The sequence below is a fragment of the Numenius arquata genome, chromosome 10 (genome assembly GCF_964106895.1).
Source record: "Numenius arquata chromosome 10, bNumArq3.hap1.1, whole genome shotgun sequence".
Classification (NCBI taxonomy): domain Eukaryota; kingdom Metazoa; phylum Chordata; class Aves; order Charadriiformes; family Scolopacidae; genus Numenius; species Numenius arquata.
The window spans coordinates 42,496,821-42,517,352 of record NC_133585.1 but is presented as its reverse complement, the minus strand read 5'-3'; the positions used below and the strand labels follow the sequence as shown (position 1 = coordinate 42,517,352).

The following is a 20,532-nucleotide window of genomic DNA, read 5'->3' as shown; positions in this document are numbered from 1 at the left end:
GTCTGTTTTTTGCAACTAGATTTTCATTACTGTGTCAGCAATGACAACACAATATACAGTCATGAATTAACAAGAGTCCAAACATGTCACGTCTTCCTGCTTCCCTCACACACTGCAACTCACATGCATGAAAGATCATCCCAGATTTATGGAAAATGGCTTATTTGCCAGAGAAACACCTTTTCTCAGTGTTCTCTATCCAGTGTTCAGCATCATCAGATGCTTCTCGTCTTTCTGAAAGCTGTTATTAGCAGCTGGGCAAAGACCAGGATCATCTGGCAAGTCAGGGTCCGGCACTTCCGAGATAGCCGGGCAATCTTACACAGATTCTGAGTGAAAATAGCTACTGCTCCTTTATTCCTCCAAATGGCTTGGGAAACTTGTACACGAGACACAGTGCAGTGACATACAGAGATGTCTGAGCTACCTGAGCTTCAATCTGGTTGATGTGACAGTTTCAGCAAAGCCATATGCTGCAAAGACAAGCCTTCTGATCTGCGAAACTAGCACTGCACGTTGCCATACATGCGTAAGCCTGCGGCAAGTGAATATTGATCGGGATATATTACACCTATCACCAGGCCACCAGATGCTGATGCCCCAGCATCAATCACGGGCAGATGCGACATCCCACAAGTCTACAGAACACAGAGCTCCACAGGGCTAAGAAATACTTAGGCTTGATCCATACCTCCTCTTTTCTTGCCAGAGTTCATTTTCCTTGCTTTTCGGAGATGGCATACTGTCCTGCTCCCAGAGCAGCTTTTTCTGCCTTGTAACTTCTTGTTTGCCTTCCTCTGGGGAGCTGTTTGAATCACTTGTGTTCTAGAAGACAGCAGGGGAGAGAACAAGGAGCTTTCCTTGAATCAGCGCACGCATGAGAAAAGCACAGGCAGCCCCCAGATGTATCACACACCTCATTATCATAAAGAACATCTCACATTATACAGTGGAATCATTTGACCTCGGTAAGGCCATCTTCGGATTTAACAAAGGCTTCAGCTAAAACAATCAAATAATTGTATTAAATTGAGGGTGAAACAAAAAAGTGCAGGAGTGACCAATTATGAGGTGGCGTTCAGGATGACAAAACAAAACTACACTACATACTTTTGGCAGGAATCCTTGAATGACTTTGAGAGTCTAGACCGTCTCCCATCGGACATGGTAGGACTCTGTGAGGGACCTCAGCTTGTTGTCTCTGTCTAGAGGCAGAGCATTACTCAGATGCTCTGAGCATTCTCACATGGCAACACCAGTACTACTTCCAAAAGGGTACTGGAGTGGGTCATATCTGACTGATGGAGCTTGAGTAAGCCATGGCATGATGAGATCCTTCACTTCTGGGTGCACTACCATGCACCCATGGTACTGGGGGCACTACCATGAACGTGGCATAAGCACCTCCACCCAGGAAGTTGCTGCTACACAGCCATGTGGAAAATGGGCCATGGCTGATGCCCCTGCACAGGGATGAGTGATAAGAGAAGGACGGAAGGGTGAGAGGAGAACCAGATGATACAGTACTCCTAAATCCTGGAGGTGAATGGAAAAGGGCAGATGACTTCTTGGGTGTGGGTGCCTCAGGCAGGAGAAAATCATGTCTGGGAATCCCACATTCATTGTACTGATCTCACCTGAGGTGTCATTCTGTGATCTCTGGCAAATGCTTATTTAATTAGATGCTAGATGCATTTAATTAAACATTTTGTGTTGCATAAGTAAAAAAAATAAAATAATCAGAGAGTGAACATTCCTCTGTTTGTTTTGCTGCTTTCGAGGATGGATGGTAGGAGAGAAAAGAAGAAAAAGTAGGGAGGCAGGATTCAGTATCATCTCAGATATGCTTAAAGCACTGTCTTACACTCAAGATTTTGGATGCAGGGAAATCACTTCAGGTGCTGTTGGCTTTGAGAAGGTAGTGAAAACAAACAGAAACAAGTGACTGCTTTTTCACAGCACCAGTTAAAGAAAAGAAGCAGCTGCAAAGTGAGAAACTATCACCCTCTGCTCTAGTCCAAAATTGGATGGCAGCAGTTTGCTTGGGAGTATGGCTCTTCAGTTATACAAATATACAAACTATAGTACTCTGAGATATATCACCAATTATGGAAGAGATCCAGGGAATACTCTGTTCCCAGACTTTGTTAGCCTTTAGTGAAGAATTACACATCGCACTGAAGATGGCTTAGTCTTTCCTGCCTCACTGCTCCATGAAAACTCACCGCTGTCTTGTTTCCTTCAGTGGTAGAGGAAGAAGAGGAGAGGAGGTCAGCAGAGTTTGAAGAAACAATGAATGGAACTACAGTATCCTCAATTATCTTACGTTCCTAAAAAAAAAAGAGGATCAGGAGAGAGTGGGGTTTAAAAATACAGAATGTCAACTATGAGCTTAAAAAGTAGAAGCATAAAGTTTGGCTACATGTCATATTTAGATGGCTAGGTAAGGACCTGTGGTAAAAAGAAACTCAATTTTTAATCTAGTAGCACCTCAATTTTTAATCTGCTTCCAGGTTTTGCACTCCCTTTCCTTTCACCATTACCATGAGAGACGGGATGTCCAAAACTGGAAAGAATATTCCAGTTGGTATGGCACCACTGTTTCTCACAACACCAGTCTATTAAATTTCATATGAAAAAACGGTACACGAGAAACTTACAGATCACAAGTATGGCCCTCAAGCACAGGTGATAAGACACCAATTTTCATAATGTACAACTAGTTAAACTGAAAACATGAGTATTTTCCAATTTTTTTGCAATAATGACCCACATACAACAGAAGAAAACCACTATCTTTTATATCGTTAATATTCTACAACTGCAAGCTTTGAACATTTCCTGTGAGATTTTTTTATTTTTTTTTAAACAAGGCCAGTTTACAAAATATCTACACGATCAAGCCCAAGGCAAACAACAATTTCATCTGGAGTTCCACCAACTCCAGGCACCAAGTGTATGCCAAAATGCACAAGGCTCTGCCTCCGGAGGAAAGTCTGAGCGTGCCCAGACACAGCTGTACTGACTCACCCTGACTTGCACAGCAATTAGACACCCCCACCTATGTGGAGCTTCTGAGGATACCTGTCTAAATATTTAAATATTTTTCCTCAGCGCCTATGGTAGTGTTTAAGAAAAACAATTCTCCTGAGAATTCAGCCTTGAGAAGGCTTTTCATTAATTAATCTGAGATTTTTTTCAGTTACGTAAGTGGGTACATTTACATACCAAAAAAAGTCAATGAACAACCTCCTCCTTTAAGTATTTTACCTCCTCATAGTATCTACGCTCCTCCTCTTCAACTTCTCTCTGGGCCTTTTCCCATTCCTCTTTCAGCTTGTCCTGCTCCTTCTGATACTTCTCCTGTAAGAGAACATGAATACAAGTAAATTCAGAACATTCTGTATTAGGAGTAAATTCTGTAGTATCTCCACAGTGAAAATGAACCTGCTAAAAGTGGCTTAATCAAAAATAGTATGAAATAGGAAGATAAAGGTTGAAACATCCATGGGTGTCAAAAAAAAGTTTCTTTTCCTCCTCTCCCCACTTGTTTCTAGCAATTATATTTAACACTTTCAAACCACGAGGAACATCTAACATACTAGAAGAAGTTTAATTTGTTAGAAGTTTTTAAATTTATGCTCAACAATTTAAATAATTCCTTGTTTATTATACAGTATTAAGAGTGCCAAAAAGCTGTCACGCACCCCAAAACACTTGGGCATGATTTTCACATTAATAACTTCAGCAAAGCAGCATATAAACAAGCAGGTTTTGCAGATACTTAAGAGAGATGCCAGTACAATTTAATGAATGATGAATACCTGTGCAAGTTTAAAAGATAAATGCGTGTAAAGATAATAGCGTGTAAAGATCTGAAGAGGGTAAGCTTATAATTAACTAAGTAGTTTATTTTCTTCCTTGATGGAATTATTTCTTGAGAATTGTTTTCACAGTTTTGCATGAAAAATCATCTCAAAGACATCTTCAAAATAGTTTAACAGAACTGGTTTGAATATGGGGAAGAATGGTGACTTCCATATCCCTTTTACACCAGTTCCAAACTCTGTTCAAATTAGAAACCACATCTGCCTAATCCGGAAGAGATGGATTTACTACTGAGAGAACACCCACATATGCCAGAAAAATTATGATGCGCGTTTGAAACCATTTTAAGAGGAAATAACGATATTAACTAAAAAGAAATAATCTCAAGAAAGCAGAAGAGAGACACATAAGCCATACTTAAAAGATGAAAAGACTCCATTTTATTATTCTCCATCCTTTGATAGTTGTTTGCTCTTCTGTTACATGGAGGAAAGATATGATTTCTTTGGGACCAAACCTAATGACAGTTTCAAAAGACACTACTGACCAACAGGGAAATCAGTTCTCAGGGCCATTGCACTTCTCCTGACTAGGACACAAAACCAGACCTTTTACAGCTTCCTCTACCACTAGGCAAAACCAGTGGTTGTTTTGAGGGGGTTTAGACCCTCACAAAAAAAACCAAAACCCTTTGTGTCCAGATTTAGCTTGACGTTTTCCAATAAGGACCTGCGAACAAAACAGAAGTCTACAAGAATCTATTAAGACCATCACTTTAAAGAAGAGTTGCATAGGGGTCAGCAAATCGTCAGTCTCGAGAAAAAGCCTCCAAGTAGTTAAGAGTGCTCAACATACTTTAAATATAGTTGAGGATCAACATCTGGTTTAACTCCGCACTGGAATTCAGAACTAAGTCCTTTTGATCTTTCTAATGAGTGAAGAAGGGAGACGTAAGAGTGCCCAGGCCACAGAGAACATGCGTGTACGCTCATTTTATCACTCATCTGCCACAGAATTCGCTCAGGCATTCACAGAGGACGTGGAAAAACATGTCATGAAATGCCAAACTTTTGTCCAAAGGGACGATTCAACAGCTGAACCATGTGGTGGAAGACACGTAGCTTCTTCCTTACCTGAAGCAAGCGCTCTTGCTCGTGCTGCCACCTTTCCTGGCGCTTTCGCTCTTCTTCTGGATCCCAGGACCAGAAATTGAAACGCTTGTGTGAAGAAAAACCAAGTTATTAGACTTTGACACTATACTTCACAGGCTACCAGAGAAAGCTGCACTTCATCTGGCCTGCCCCTGGCAACAATTTTAAAATGGAAAATTCAGAAATAGATAATGATTCCTTCCATTAGCAGTTAATATTCTTAGCTTCATGGACACTTGGGATTTCCCACAGGTATCCTAATGATAAAATAATCATTTGGTTTGCAAAGAAAGGCTTGGGAAACTTCAACTGGAGGGGTAAAAAAGGAAAAAGATCTGAAAGAAAGCTCTAAGCAGCACTGAATGGATACCTGCAGGTACTCGAATTTAAAGAATCTCTATTTTTCTTCTGTATAATCTTCTGTGCAACACACAAAGCAATTTGTGATTGTAAAATATATTCTCTCATTTCATATGGTTGCCTATAGCCTTGTTTTAAATTTTTATCCATAATGAAATAAAATCTCAGGCTTCAGTAAGGATCCCATTACATGATACATGTTTAAAATCCTTAAAATCAAGGGCAATTTAAAACACTTGACGTCCTATTCCTTTCCACTAAGAATCGTATTAGAATCTGATAGGAAGAGATTATATCTATTTTTACACGACCAACAGAATATGAACTACTGTGTACCTTAGTGTAGCTTGTGTGGTGGTGGGTTTTGGTTCATTTTTTTATTGGGGAGAAAGTAGAACTGTGGTCTCTAATTTCTATGTATTTAAAGGAGAATGGATAACTTGGAGTTATATATTATTTTGAGATTATAGAACTTTAGTGGTTCCAGCAAACCAGTACTGTATAGCTAGCATTCCTTCTAGATAAGGGAAGAACACATAAATTTCAGATTCAGACTAAGTCTTGATTTGGGTTGTATTTTTTCTCTCTTATTTCCTCAAGAAAAAAATTCTCATTTCAATTTTCTGGTGTTACAAGACAGTTTGCTTAAAAAAAATCACTTTTGCTAAACACATATCTCTAAACCAAACAATGATGAAAAAAAGGTACTCACATTTGATTTGTCACCGCTATCAGAATCAGCTATTAAAAAAAAAAACAAAACAAACAAAAAAAAAAAACAGAAAAAGGAAAAATTAAATTTAACACAGCAAAATGTGCTTAGGCTGCAATGTATCTGTGTAAAAAAGCTTCATGTTAGTTTCCTATTTGCTCCCACAACCAAATGCAAGGACGAATTGCAGGCGAATAAACCAGAAAAAACAGATTATACCCAACACCAACAGAACTACTTTTTATCTGGGTACAGAGGAGCACAGTATTAACTAACATCGGGTTCTACTCTACCACTAGCTAATGCCATCTACTTCTGGCCGCAGACGTTAGCAGTGTTCAGACTCAGTGTTACCTACTTTGATCTACTTTTCCCTTCGTGATTCAGTGCGAGGAAGGAAAAAGCACAGCAAAGCTAACAGGATGGGACTACACTATTCAAGAGCCACAGTTAAGAAGAGAGCCATTGCCATTTTCTACCCAAATGTCTTTGAAAATGAAGCTGATTTAAAGAAATTAAGGAAGGGGTATTTATAGGCAAGTGATTTCATTTGGGTGCCTGAAACCAGAGCATCACAACAGCGTGCAGCCCAACAGCTCTTTGTCAACTGTGCAGCAGGAATAGACACTTTCTACGAAAGCGAGAGGTAGAACAAGTCCCCGTGATCGTCAGCTTTCACCCCGGCCCCACGTCCGAAGACAGCTACGACCGCAGGCAGCGGAAGGGCTGAAGCTGGTCTCGGCACCGCGTTTACCTGACTGCGAGAAAAACTGTGAGCGACGCCAGTTGTTGCGAACCCTAAGCGGAACCGCGGCCCCACGGGGCGGCTCTGCAGGCGAGGGCACGGAGACAAAACAAGAAACACAGCGCGGTCAAAAAGGCCGATGATGGACTCTCAGACCCGAGCCGCCTCGGCCACGAGAGGGGTTTTGACTACTTTGGCCCATCGCAGCTGGTTTACAACGGACCTGCAGATCACACGGACTGCCCGTATGTAAATGCTATGGTGGTAACATGGCATCTACCCTTACATGAGAGCTCTAGCAACCTACAGCTAGTTAAGGGCAGCCACCCCTTCAAGTCTTTGCATGGTGCTCGCATTCGTTCCTATTGCAGATACACATTTTAAAGGATTATGGGATCCTTTCAGCGCTTTACGTGATGTGAACGCTAGAGAGCAGCCAAGTGTTTCAGCGGCTCTCGGAAAGTAGGTGAGACACCTACAATCTGTCACTTGACGTTTTGGATCGATTGATGCCTAACATAAATTGATGTTGTTCTCAAAGCCTGTTTGGAAAGCGCACCCTCCCCCCGCCCCCCATATACACACTTAAAACAAGTGAGACTTCTATTCCTTTTCAGACAATACCTTTTTCCACAGGGGTCACCTCCAGTAATTTCAATCCTGAAAACACTAGGATGATCAGTATATTACCTATACATAAACTAACACTCTAGTAAGTTCTCAGGGGGAAAAAACCTTCAGATGTTTTCTCTCTCTCTTTTTTTCATAATACATACATATACACATCTCTAAAATCAATATCAAACTACTAACATTATCAATCTCAAGCAAAACTCTGTTGTGAAGGCAAAAGAAAAAAGAAGTTCTGCTTTGTAAGAACTCGTGATGTGCTCAGGATGTGGCCAGATATGTGTGTTGTTCATCTATGGAAAGGAGCTCCACATGAGCAGCCGAGTGCAGAATTTATCTCCAGAAGTTTTTACTGTGAGGTAAAACCAATTGCTAAGCCATTTTTTTCTGTGAGCAGCAGTACTAATAAAATATAATACTCATTGACATAATACAGCTTTTATTGCTAGGTCAGGTAAGTGCAAGATAGGGTTCTCCCTGACCCCCTCTTTGTGTCACAATTCTGCTGCTGTGTTTAAGGGGAACAGCCAGTAAGGTCCTTTGCATCACAGAAGCCACACTACCAATATCAGTCAGATGCAAATAGAAAACAACCATTTTACCTCAAAAACCTTCCAGGTCATTGATCAGGCAATTTTCCCTGAGCACCACACACACACATATCAGTTACTGTCCAGCTGAGTTCTCCAAACGCTCTTTGCTCACCTTGTCGACCAGAATTCTGCAGAGTAACTTGGCTGGTCTCAGGTAGTTTCTTTAAAGATGGCAATACTATACTTCCCTCTTGTTCCAGGGCTTTTGGTTTCATCACCTGTTCAGACATTTGGGAGCAGAAAACAGCATTTGAAAATCAGCAGGTTCAATCAAAGGTTAACTTAAACCCTTTCCACTTATTTTCTGAATCAACATTATCAAAGATGAAGTCTCTATCTCCAGAATTACAACATGGAGTTGCAGTACTGACATCCTGGAAATAACTGGCAGCTGTTTGTTGTTGCCGTTCCCACTGCCCTGCACACCAAAGCCCATCCTAACCCAGGACCATCCTCTAACTTACCTGGCACAGCGGTAGGGTCATGGCCATTTGTTACCTCTGCCACCACCTGCCCTTGTTCAACACTTCAAGAGGACTAAGAGGGTAAGCTCCACTGTCTACACCTTCTGGGTACACTGCCCTCCCAACATGTGGTGGGACTGGGGTTTGCAGCTTAAGCTCTCATTTCTGCTCCAGCCAGTTTACACGTTCAAAGGCTGCAAGCAGACACTGGGGAGTTCCTTTGGAGGGGCAACTCTCCGATGACTATAGGATTTGGCACAGAAACCATCCTCTAGGGTCATTCCCTGAACTCCTGATGTGACATTATATAGAGAAAAATACCAATTTGCACAATAAACATTTCCTTGTTAGATCTTTCTTCTTTTTTTGTCTTGTTTTTCACTCCCTCTCTTTCTTGCCTGTATGTACCTCTGGTGTAGCAGGGCGCTCTGCTTCCTTCTGCTGCTCTATTTCAGGTTTCTTCACATCTTTCTCGTTTGAAGCAGCTTCCTCTGAAGGGACAGGACTGGGAAGAAATTCTAATCTCTTCACAACAGGGCTGGCACAAGCTGCGGTTGACTTGAATTGTTTTTGATCTGAACCTAATCCACACATACAAGAAATGATGATGGAAGGTTAAGACATTTTTTCAAATAAAACGTAGACCTATTTCTTACAATCCAATTTCTTACTGGATATACTGCGAGCCCATAAACTGCATGTTTTAAAAAAAATAATATTCATTCTTCAAAACAGGCAAAACGAATCTCTCAGAGAAGACGAGGATTTAAGGGCGAAATTCACCTGATAAAATGCAGATGTTTACACTTGACCTGGGCACCATGGGGACACCCTTCATGGTCAACACAGACAAGAGAGGCAGTTCTTGGGGAAGAGTCACCCAAACTATTTCAGACATTTCTCTTTGGCTGAGATGGGCTGTAACATGCCTACATGTAACAACATGCCGATTGAGTTATAAGTCTCCATACTCCAATTCCTGAAGTTGTGTGATGAATCCTATCCTAAGATGCTACCCAGAGAAGTAGATATACCACAGTTAACATGGTCTCACCGTTAGCACTGGAGGGTATTCCAGCTTGCTGTTTCCACTAAACCACATCAGTCAAGCATCAGAAAGCAAAGAAATTGTGCTAAGAGGAAGCTTTGGACTGGAATAACCTGGTTAGCATTCAGCTCTTCAAAAAACCCAACAAGTTTAAGCTGCTTTATGGGAGAAGGACCAGGAGCACATGGGCCTACAGCTGACGACTGTAACAGCTACACTACTGTCAGCTGGTACCACCATTGGAAGCAGAGCGGTTTCCAGCATCCCAGGCAGTACACAAGCACCCAGAAATCTCTCTAACTACCTAAAGTAGAATCTCAGCTTCAGATCCTGTAGAGATGCACCCCAAGGCTTGACTAAGAACCTGCATGCAAGCAGAGACAAGAGCTGCTCCTGCTGCCTGGCCGATGCCCACCACTTTGGAGCAGTTCCCACACCATTAGTGGCATACGGTTCACAGCATGGAAGTATCTGGCTTGTATGGAACAGCAGAGGAAGTTGCTTAATCTACAGGAAGGTCACACAGTTTGGACTGCATCTCTCCCTCCAAGGCAGACATAATGAAAATCCATGTTCCTCTCTCATTTCAGTTTTTGCAATGCTATCTCAGTTTTTCTTGGCAGACAATATTAAACTTGGCTATCAATACTTGATATTTAACATTTCCCACAGGTATGGAGCCTGACACAAGGTGGCTTTGTGATTTGTAGACAAGTATCACCAGCTCATCACTGCTGACTCAAGAGGAGAATTTGGTTGGTTCACCACAAGACTGCAGCTTCTACATTACCTGCCAGGTGCAATTCAAGATTGTTAACCTCTGTGCTTTGGCATCTACGAGTCAAAGTAATTAAGTCAGCTGATGAGCCCTTGCTAACAGCCAATGTGCTTCAGAGTCTTGCAGCACATCGAGAAAAGGCTGGATATGCTTCTGATCTTGGGGGGAATGGTACCCCATCGATTTTTGAGGGCAAAGTTCAATTGTTTAAGTCACATTTACCCTCAACAAATAGAAGCATTATGCTTATATACCAATTACAGACAGAGATCTCATTTAAATACCTACTTCAAACAGTACTTTTTACTTACTTGTATCAAGCTGAACTTGATAGATGCATTTTGAAAAACGAACACAAAAAAAGACCATGAACTTAGTATGATAGCAGGCAATAGATAAAATGCATACTCAAAGGAAACGTTTCAAAAACACCCTTTTGAGGAAAGTAGCTTCAAATTTTACCAGTAAACTCCTTTCCCCAGGTCAGGAATCGTGCATAAAACCTTCAAAGCAGAAAATCAGGAGTGTGCACAATACTGTCCATTTAAAGCCCCTACAAAGTGCCCCTTCTTATTCTCCGTCCCCATTTCTTAATGTCTTGGCAGGGAAAAAACTGTTAAGCAGAAGCTTAACTGATGGATAGTTTCTGCCCTGATCCCGTTCTGGTTACAGCACGCTGTGGCACCAGCTTTTCACACACACAAACGGCAGAGCAGACAATTTGCATCCCGAGCAATGAGCCGTCAGGTGTGCCATTTCAACCACAGAATTGACAGAACACCCCAGGTTGGAAGGGACCTCAAAAGATCATCTGGTCCCACCACCTGGATGAGATTGTCTAGCACCCTGTTCAGTTGTGCCTTGGAAACCTCCAGCCATGGAGGATTCTACCACACCCCTGGGAAGGCTGTTGCAATGAATGATTGTTCTTACTGTGAAAAATTTATTTTTTCTGTAGAGATTTCTGACATCTTCTGCATTATCTAATAAACCCTCTTGGTGCCGCTGCAGATGCACTTATGGCGAGTCCTGCTGCAGGGTGGGCCAAAAACCCCAGCCTGGGGTGGGCAAGGGCAGGGGCGAGGGCAGCAGCAACAACCCACCTGGGGACGGGGACAGGGGGCTCGCAGGTCCCACGCTTCCAGGGCTGGCCTCAACCTGCTGGTGGGCGGCTCTATCTGCTTCCAGCGGGGAGGCCTGCAGTGAAGAACACAGCAGAAACACAGTGAGCACAGTGGAAAGAAAAGTACGTGTTAATTCCTTAAGGCAGTACTTGCTGCTGCTTTGTGATGTGTTTGAACCAGGCTGGTTTAGAGCTCAGCAGGGAGCTGGGGAGTATGTTTCAGAGCAGTACGTGCCGCTCGGGTGTTGAATCACTGGGCTTTAATCTCCTTTTCAACCCGTTCATCAGCAGCCATTAATGTGGTTAGTTTGGAATAGCTCCTACAAGCTTTTAAAATTGTAGGATATCTTGGATTGTGTTAGCTGAAGATAAGCATACATTTCACCCCTAGTTTCCTCTTCCAGAATAACACAAAAACGTATGCATTAGTGAATACATAGCACATACTAGGGTTTGAAAAGTGGCAAAGTAATTAAATACTTCCTTTATTTCACGGTTGTCTAAACAATCTGTTATCTGAAGGGAAAAGCCAGAGTCAGTATTAAAGGTAATGAAATACTTGAAACGCTATTACGAGAGGACTGAAAAAATATGGTGAGATTGTATCGAGCCAATAATCCAAATGCCTTTGAAAAGCCAGCTTCCTGACCCAGGACAAGGCTGTTGCAGAGCTAAAACCACACTGTCAAAACAAGGGTAGCACTTCAGCTGATCTATTTAGCAGCTTCCACCATACGTCTGCTTTCCCACTAGGCTAATCAAGAAAAATCTGCAGCAAACCAATCAGCCACTACACAGCGCTTCTAATGCATGAAAGATGTAGAAAATGGCACATTCAACAGAGGAAAAAAAATCAGACTACTTTTAGAAAAAAAAAGTAGCATATTTCAGCAGCAGTCTATTGTAGACTCGCTTTCCTGTCCTCCTCCCACCCCTCCATCTTATTAACAGCTGCAAGAGAGGAAATCTGACGGAATTTCCTCTTTTCTGGGGGCTCGATTCAGACCTCCACCTTCTACACGGATCCCGTTTCCCATCCCTGCAGACCCACATGAGCCTACAGCCCCTCATCCGTCCATGCCCCATGAAGAGAAGACCTGGACTCTCACAGCTCGGTCACTGGGGACATCTGCTGGCAGTGCCAACGGGATGCCAATGCCTGTGGACACACTTTGGCTCCAGAGAGCTTTGCTGTCGGCAGTGCCCAGGGATCCCAGCCTCTCCTGCTCTTTGGAGGAAGGCATGCTCCGTAGAGAGGCAAGGAATGTGTCTGGGAAGATGCCCTGCGAGGAAACGGTGGGGGCCGGTGTGAGGCTGCGGCCAGGGGCAACGACCCGGGCAAGCCCAGTGGTCAGTGAGCAGCGCCGGGAACAACAGAAGGAGCCTGCGGCTGCCAAGGGCTGTGCCGCCACCTCGCAGCAGGACAGGCGCCAGATCACAGCCACCAGCCTCTACAAGTGGCAGCGTGTCTCCTCTGGTGCCAACTGGGGCTGGCTGCCCGCCGTCCTCCTCACCCCCTGGTGCTTTCCACTGCAAACTCACCTCTGCCCAGAAGGCATGGGGACACATCCCCCCTCTGGCCTAAAAGCACTTGTCAAACTAGACAAGGCAGAGGCTGAAATACACACTCCAAAAAGGCAGCATGGGAATTTTGAGGACCTCCTCTCCACCATGTCCATCTGTGAGGGCGCCTATACTGAGAGCAAACAAGGCATGGAGCTCCCTCTCCATGTGTCACACGCTCCAAGGAGGGATGGTCACTGGAGATGAGGCACAGGCTAAAAAACAGGCCCCAGAGAAATGCCCCAAAAGACTGCAAATCCCGTGCCCCAGAGGTTTGCCCCTTGCCATTCTGTTGTTCCTTTCTCCCGCATAACCCACCTCTCCCTTCCCCAGCCCATCTGGATGCCAGCCTGCGTGTCAGCGAGGGCTTTCTCATGGAAAGCCCCAGCAGAAGAACACTGCAACTAAAGAAAACATCTCCTTCGGCCTCAGTTCTGGCTCCTGACACAACAGCAGCCAGGGGAGAAGCTACTGGAAACCATTCCCAACCTTGCTCTGTGCAGAAATAAGTATTTCTTTTCTCCACGAGGACAGCCAGGCCAGCGTAACAGGCTGCCCAGACAGCGCATTTCCATCCTCAGAGGTTTTCAAGACTCTTAGCGATCCAGTCTGATCTCACGCCTGACCCTGCTTTGAGCAGAAGACTCAGCTTGAGACCTACAACCTGAGTTACTCTGTCATTCTACAACCTACAAACCTCTGTTAAATCTAAACAAATGGCTGTTATCAAGAGCTCAGCGTTTGCCCAAAACAAGGTAGATTTTAACTGGAAAAGCAAGAGGCACCTACCCAACAATTCTACCCGCTGCTCCAAAGCATAAGCCCTTTCAAAGAAATTGTTGCAAATTTCAACTATTAATGTTTATATTGTTATTATTTTTGGTAAATTAATAGAATCCACTCTCTACTCTCAAAAAGCAACCGTCCAAACTGTAAAATTAAAAAAAAAAAAAAGGAAAAAAAGAAATGGAGCTTTAATTCCAACCTCAGAGGCTTTAAAGCTATAAACAGTGATAAACTGGGGCAGATACAAAAGCATTAAACAGCATTACATATGCCCAGGGAAGTCAAGTGCTGATGGCAGCTGGAGCTGGGGAAAGGGCACAGCCACACTGGCCTCCTGGAGGGTTTAAAAAGCTCAATGAATGCACAGACATGATGCACTTTTATCACCTCTGGGTTTAGAGTTACCTCAGGAACCTAAACACAGTGCTGTGTCATGTAGCTATCCTGCACAAGCGCAATAACTAAACCTACCCATAACCTATATCCAGGAGGTTGGTATTGACACAGATGTTATTTATAGACATTCTTTCAAAGGGGAGTAAAAAAACGGAAAGAGCTACTACTTGCTGCAGGAAAACTGAATTTTGCAATGGCACGCTGCACAAGCTCTGTTCCTGCTCACGAGACTTGACTCTTCCTCCTCCCTCTGCTGAGCAATTAAATGCTAGTGACATAAAAGCTAAAAATATAAAACTGATTAGTAAGTAATTTATAAAAAAATGAAGTCAGCTTCACTGGGGAACTCTCTCATTCCCACTATATCTAATTCTATTTATAATACCAAGTAATGTAATATTATCTAGTATTTTACCCACAGGTATATGATACACTTAAGAAAATTCTTGTACTGATACAGGTGATAAAATGTCTTTTCTACCACAGACTATCATCATTCACATTTCATAAATATTTTGTAATCAAATGATGATGTTATCGCTGAACAAGAAAAAGGCATACAAACATTTCATTGTACCTAAGATCACTTTGACACGGACACCGAAAAGCCAAGCAACTTGTTGAGTGACGTTTCTGAGGCGTTTCAGAGGAGCTCTCCTGCTTTGGGATGAAGGACCGGACCCAGGCAGGCTCTGGGCACCATCCCACTGCCGCCACACGCCTTCGTGTGGGCAGAGGCGTCATTCTGCAGGGCCACCGAGCCACTCCATTCGCTGGCTCTGCTGCAGCTGCCCACGAGGGAAGGTCACACAACACCTGCCCGTCCACCGCCACAGGCAAGGAAGCCTTCAAGGGAAGTAGGAAAAACCTTGCTGCGTAGGGGCTGTGGTTATCTCTGCCCCCAGATCCAGGCTGGTGTGAGGACTCTGTCCCAGTAACTCCTGAAAACAGGAAAATGCCATCTACTTGGACTGGTGTTTTTATTACCCTGTGCATCTAGCTACCCAGCAGTCAAGGTGAGCTTCCCTTTTTAGGATTCAGAAGCCCCAGTCCATGATGGAGAGTTAAATATTGTGATTGCAGTTGCAGCTATGAGCACATCAGTAAGAGAGGATGAAGCAACACCTCAGTTCTGCCAACCAAGGCATCCATTTAACTACAACATGAGCACAGCTGACTATATAGCGTTATCAAACAACTGTTAGGCATGAAAAGAAATTAATTCAGTTTGTGGCAGACAGGATTTTTATCCCATAAGCTAGGATATCAGTCCAAGTATTTCTTTAATTAAGACCATACAAGCCAGAAATAGCCACATTGCCTATTGCTGTGGCAGAACCTCACAACCTTATAATACCCTAAAAATATAGTAACTAGGAACTCCTAAAACACTGAACATCACAACTACTACAAGAATTCAAACTCCAAAGGAAGTTATAGTAGAAGTTTATTAACCCTTATTGTAAATTAAATCAAAACATAAGTCAGTTAACACTACTTGTACACAAGAACACGTGAAATATCATTACTGTATTTTCTATGAAAACATGGCAAAACAAGCTGTCTGGAACCAGCGAGAATGCAGAGATATCGCGAAGAATCAGGTTAGAACTACAGTTTAAATTCTGCAAAATCACTCAGTATCAGTGCAGTATCAATAGCCAGATGTAGAAATTGCCTGACACATCTTTCAAACTTCTGTGATTGACATTGTACACGTAATCTTTAAAATTTTCATATGATGATTTCCTCATCAAAGACAGAGTTTGCTGTTGTTCTAAGTGGTAACAGTGTCATGACCAAGGCTAAGTGCCTTGCATGCTGTGCCAGTATCGTACTACAGCCAGAATACTGCTCTGACACGTTAAGTCATCTGCTTCATCTGGCAGCTATATAATGCTATACTCAGGCCAGCTGTTACAACCAAAGATCAGGGTGGACCAGTAACTGACAGAGAAGCCTTGAAAGTGTTGCGAGAAATAGTGCAAGGTATCCCTGCTAATCATTTTTCTGGAGGTATTACTCCTCAATCGGGATGTAAAATAAGCTCCTGTCACCCATAGCCACTGAAAAGTGCGTGGGTGTCTGGAGCGTGGGAGACATGGCCACTAGATTTGTAACCAAATCCTGAGCAGAGTTCCCTTCTAGCTGCTTTGAAGCTTTGCTGCTCTCACTTCTTGTCCTAAACCTTTCTCCCTTCAGGTAGTCCAGCCCTCCACGCATCTTCCCATGTGTGGTTCAAGGCAAAGCTGTCAATCTGGAACAGACACACTTACTCTGCAAGTGTTTCTTGTAACGAATCAAAGAACAAAGACTTGTCCTACCAGATATGTACAAATCAGGATTTCAACCCCGCTCTCCTGTAGCTTGGCCAACAATCCCCAACCACAAGAAAGCTTATACTTTAATCTCGGTTCAATCAGTGGATTTTTGAAGATGAAGGAGAGTGTTACTTGGATATATAAAAAAAGTTTATTTTGTGCCAAGCATGCAGTGAGTAGAAATGGACAAGTTTAAGCTAGCTAGTGAAAAATTGAAAGAAAGCCAAAATCTCTCCCCACCATCACCACCCCACCCCGATCTTTTTAAAGTTACTGTCTATATTTATTGTTTTTTGGTTGATCAGAGCAAAGCTGTAATTAGAGCTATAACAAGGCAGTAATTTCTAAATGCTCATATAAAGATTGGTTAAAATAAAGCAATGTTACTCACTGACAAATTAATCCCCCTACACTAAAATCTGCACAAATGTTGTTTTAAAACAAAACATTTACTTTGCCAACTTCTGATTCAAAGAACTACGGGATACAACTTCTCAGCATTTGTAATGCATGTAAGTGTTCTGTACAATGGAAAGAAAACAAGACCTAATGGCTCCAGGTAGGACTAAAGTGAGGAGATGATTCTCACTGTACTGTTGACAGTGCCACTGACTGATCAGTCAGACTTTGGGCCTTTGCCCCTGTTTTTTCAGCTGCAATAAGAGAGGTGGGCATTATCTACTGCCTCTCTTAGCAACACATTGCTCCCCAAACACCAGTGGGATATTTTCATCCTGCTTATAGACCAAATTTATCCTCCCTAGCCATAAATCATAGGCAAAATTTGATAAGCTACTTGGAGTAAAGGTCTCTTGTAAAATCTGCGCCCCTCCTAATCTAAGTACTCTCCCTATACACTACAGACACAGGTATAGTTTCTTGAAAATATTGTTCTTTACCATCCTTCCCACCTCCTGCAGCTTTTTGCATCTCATTTCACAGTAGATTTAGGCAGGAGTTCAATATGTTTCCCAATCGGTCTCTGATTGACAATCATTATTTGATTCACATATAGATGAGGTTCTCCCCCATCAAAAAGACAATTGACACCCATACGAAATGATCCCTGCGCTTCTCCAGCTCCCCAAAAACCTCAATCGTATTAGCGTCCTAAGTGGTGCAACTTGACTAAACTGTTTTCCAAACTTCAGGCCAAAAGAGCTGTTGAAGTACAGCTGCACAGCATCTTCCCGTATTGCAGACAAGGCCTGAGGCCAGCCGGACAGATTTAGAGCAGGGCTACAGAGCTTCAAAGGGAAGCCTGCCAGGCGGAGAGAAGACAGGACTAGTCCATTTGACAACTGAACTGAAACAGCAGGGGAGCAGCCCTAAGAGGGATGATGGAGGAGGAGGAGGAAGGGGCACGCAAAGTACAGGAAGAGAATCAGAAGCGGGGGACAGGAGGGCCAAAGGTAACGGATATATGAAAAGGAATATATACTTCACCAAAGAGACTCAGGGCAGAAAATGAATGAATAAAATACAAAGCCAAAACAAATCGACTAGAGAGAAAAAAACCCCACTAGAAACAGCATCTCTTAACAGGCAGAGGAACTAGTGCCTGTGAATGTTATTCAAAGCCTGGGAAGGACATAGCTAGCACGAACTGTACAATAAAGGAAAGTCTACAAATAAAAGCAGTGCAAGGAAGTTTAGAAAAGGCTTTGAAAACATGCACAATTTGTAAAAGTTTTCTCAAGGCAAAGGAAATGTAGTTGTTTCTTCCACTGCAGACAGCTCTGCTTCTTCATCCCAGCTGCTTTTCTATCCCCGTTTCTGTCGTCTTCTCCTCCTCCCCTAACAATGCAGTAGGGTTAAGCATCAGACATAACTATAGCCCTGGTTTCTCCTTGCGGGAGGTGATACAGCAGCAGCTTCAGAAGGCTTTCTTACTTCCAAGAATGTGTGGCTTGGCAGCCCCATCCTGCTGGGGCAAAAAGCAAACCCCTTCTTCCCTTCTGGAGGGCTCACAGTGACGGCTACAGAGCTATTCAGCATCCCACCCAGCAACAGGCTCTGCTTTATGAGTGGGATAAGCCCAGGAGGCTCTTCTCTTTCTTCATGTGGATTCCCAACCTTCCTAGGAGGGGTTATATCTTCAGAGAGGAGTTTAGCGTTTCACACTCTGCAGGTGCAGGCTGACATCGTTGTGTTAGTTGTCCGGAAACCGAAGTAAAATAGGTCCAGGGAGAAGGCTGAATGGACTGAGTCCAGCATAGCTGCCCCGTTCTTGCAAGTAACGAACTGCATCCATACTGAGTTGCCTATAGCAGTACTGGCCTGCACCCCAACGCACACAGTGAGGAAGTCAAGCGTCAGTACCATTCCCCATCTCTAACCTGGCATCTAAGCCCTCCCCATCCACGAACCAGGGCACTCCTGTACACCCTACAGCTAAATTACTGCCTATACCTTATTCTAAGGCATAGAGACCTGGAAAATTAAAACAAAGCAGCTAGGTAAAGAGAAGCAAATCTCTAGAAGGAACAGAGCTTGTAAATCTTATCTTAGGCTGGCAAACTCCCTTCTAGCTACAGGCAGGTCTCCTTCTCTTCTCCCCAATCGCGGTCAGTGTATTTCACTTGTTTCGCCATGGAGGATCCCCCTCAAAGCAGCCTCCTTTCCTCGCTCTGCCCTTGACGTGCTTGACACACATGACTTTGCTTGAAGCTGAAGTGCCAGGAGCAAGTATTATGGTTTGCACTACCCGTGAAATCGTTTCACATCATGAAATCGTGAAGCTAGTGATATAAAATTCTAAGTTAGAGCAGAGAAACTGTCAATAGCACCATTTGGGTGCACACTCACTCTCTCTAGAAGGTTCCATCATTAAGTGCACTCAAGCTCACAAACCAGGAGGTTATTCCACAAATGTCAGAGTCACAAGGAATCTGCCTCCTTTGCCAGTATCACCACGAGGGCTAAGACACTGGAAACCAAAAAATATGCGGTCAGCCGTCCACATCATCCTCATCGCTGTAGCAAGGGAAGGTATAAATACACCCAAGCCCTAAGAGCAGATTATGCTGCTGAATTCCCTCTCAACTTTTCCACAACTATATTGGTCTGGAAATCCTAAAAACGGAGACATTAGCACTTTAATTTGCCTCCTTTTCTGATCGCCATTGTGATGGATGTAGATGTAATCTACAGCAAGCTGAGGCTCTTCTCCATCCTCCAAACATTCCCATTACCAGCTCCCCCGTATTAGACATTATGCTTACCTGGCTTTTCCCTTACAGCCAATTAATTCTGACAGCCTCTGCTCTGCCATCCCTGCCTGCTTTCCTGGACTCAACACCAGTTGCCTCTGGCAGGATCAAGTCCATGCTCATGGCACATCCCAGTTCCCATGCTTGCTGCAGGCTCCACGGCTTGGTCATCCATGGCCAGAAACTGGCACAAAGCAGGGGAGTAAGGTAAGACACAAGCCCTTTGGCATGAATGAACCATCACTCCCCGGGACAAATCCCTGCCTGCTCCCTGTTACCCATCTGGCCAATGCTTGGAAGGAACCTGAGATGAAAGCAAAAATTATCATACTCCAACTCTCACCACATCTCCGATTCTCTTTGTTGTTACACAGAAAAGAAGGGCCAGAATTTCCCCTCCTGCCACTTGTTTGCAACCCTTTTACATGCAATCTGGCCTTATTTCTTATTTTATTTTTACCATCTACTTTTATTACAGTTTTGTAGCATCTAGATTCCTGCTGTGATATGTTCTAGTTTTATTCCTGCCTTTTTCTCTGGGGAAGAGGGGGAGAGAAAGATGAAAAGGTAAAATTAATTTGTTTCCTTGATAAGGCAGTTAAGAAGCATGTTGGCCCCTCCGAGCATTTCAATAGCTTATTCCCGTTTCTAATATTGAAATGAAATGGGGAATGAAAGCTGAATGCTCAAAACTGCCAGCACATCCACATCCTCTTCTTTGAAAACTGAAAACTGAGACCAATTATAATGGCTTGCACAGTCCAATTATGTTGCTGATCTAATCAGCTAACATCAGGAGAAGCGCTGAATAAATCTGCACAA

The 20,532-nt window shown here is 43.3% G+C and overlaps 1 protein-coding gene across 4 annotated transcripts in view; it reads right to left on the bottom strand.

Moving 5' to 3' along the window:
• The window catches only part of LIMCH1 (LIM and calponin homology domains 1), a 185,532-nt gene that overhangs the window by 12,053 nt on the left and 152,947 nt on the right, over positions 1 to 20,532 (bottom strand). For all 4 annotated transcript variants that reach the window (XM_074154367.1, XM_074154368.1, XM_074154369.1 and 1 more), the window contains 8 exons: positions 11,413 to 11,506; positions 8,892 to 9,064; positions 8,132 to 8,237; positions 6,052 to 6,080; positions 4,962 to 5,045; positions 3,271 to 3,363; positions 2,226 to 2,330; positions 692 to 825 (listed from right to left, as the gene is read on the bottom strand). In XM_074154367.1, the coding sequence (XP_074010468.1) occupies positions 692 to 825; positions 2,226 to 2,330; positions 3,271 to 3,363; positions 4,962 to 5,045; positions 6,052 to 6,080; positions 8,132 to 8,237; positions 8,892 to 9,064; positions 11,413 to 11,506 (818 nt within the window). The remainder of the gene's footprint in view (positions 1 to 691; positions 826 to 2,225; positions 2,331 to 3,270; positions 3,364 to 4,961; positions 5,046 to 6,051; positions 6,081 to 8,131; positions 8,238 to 8,891; positions 9,065 to 11,412; positions 11,507 to 20,532) is intronic.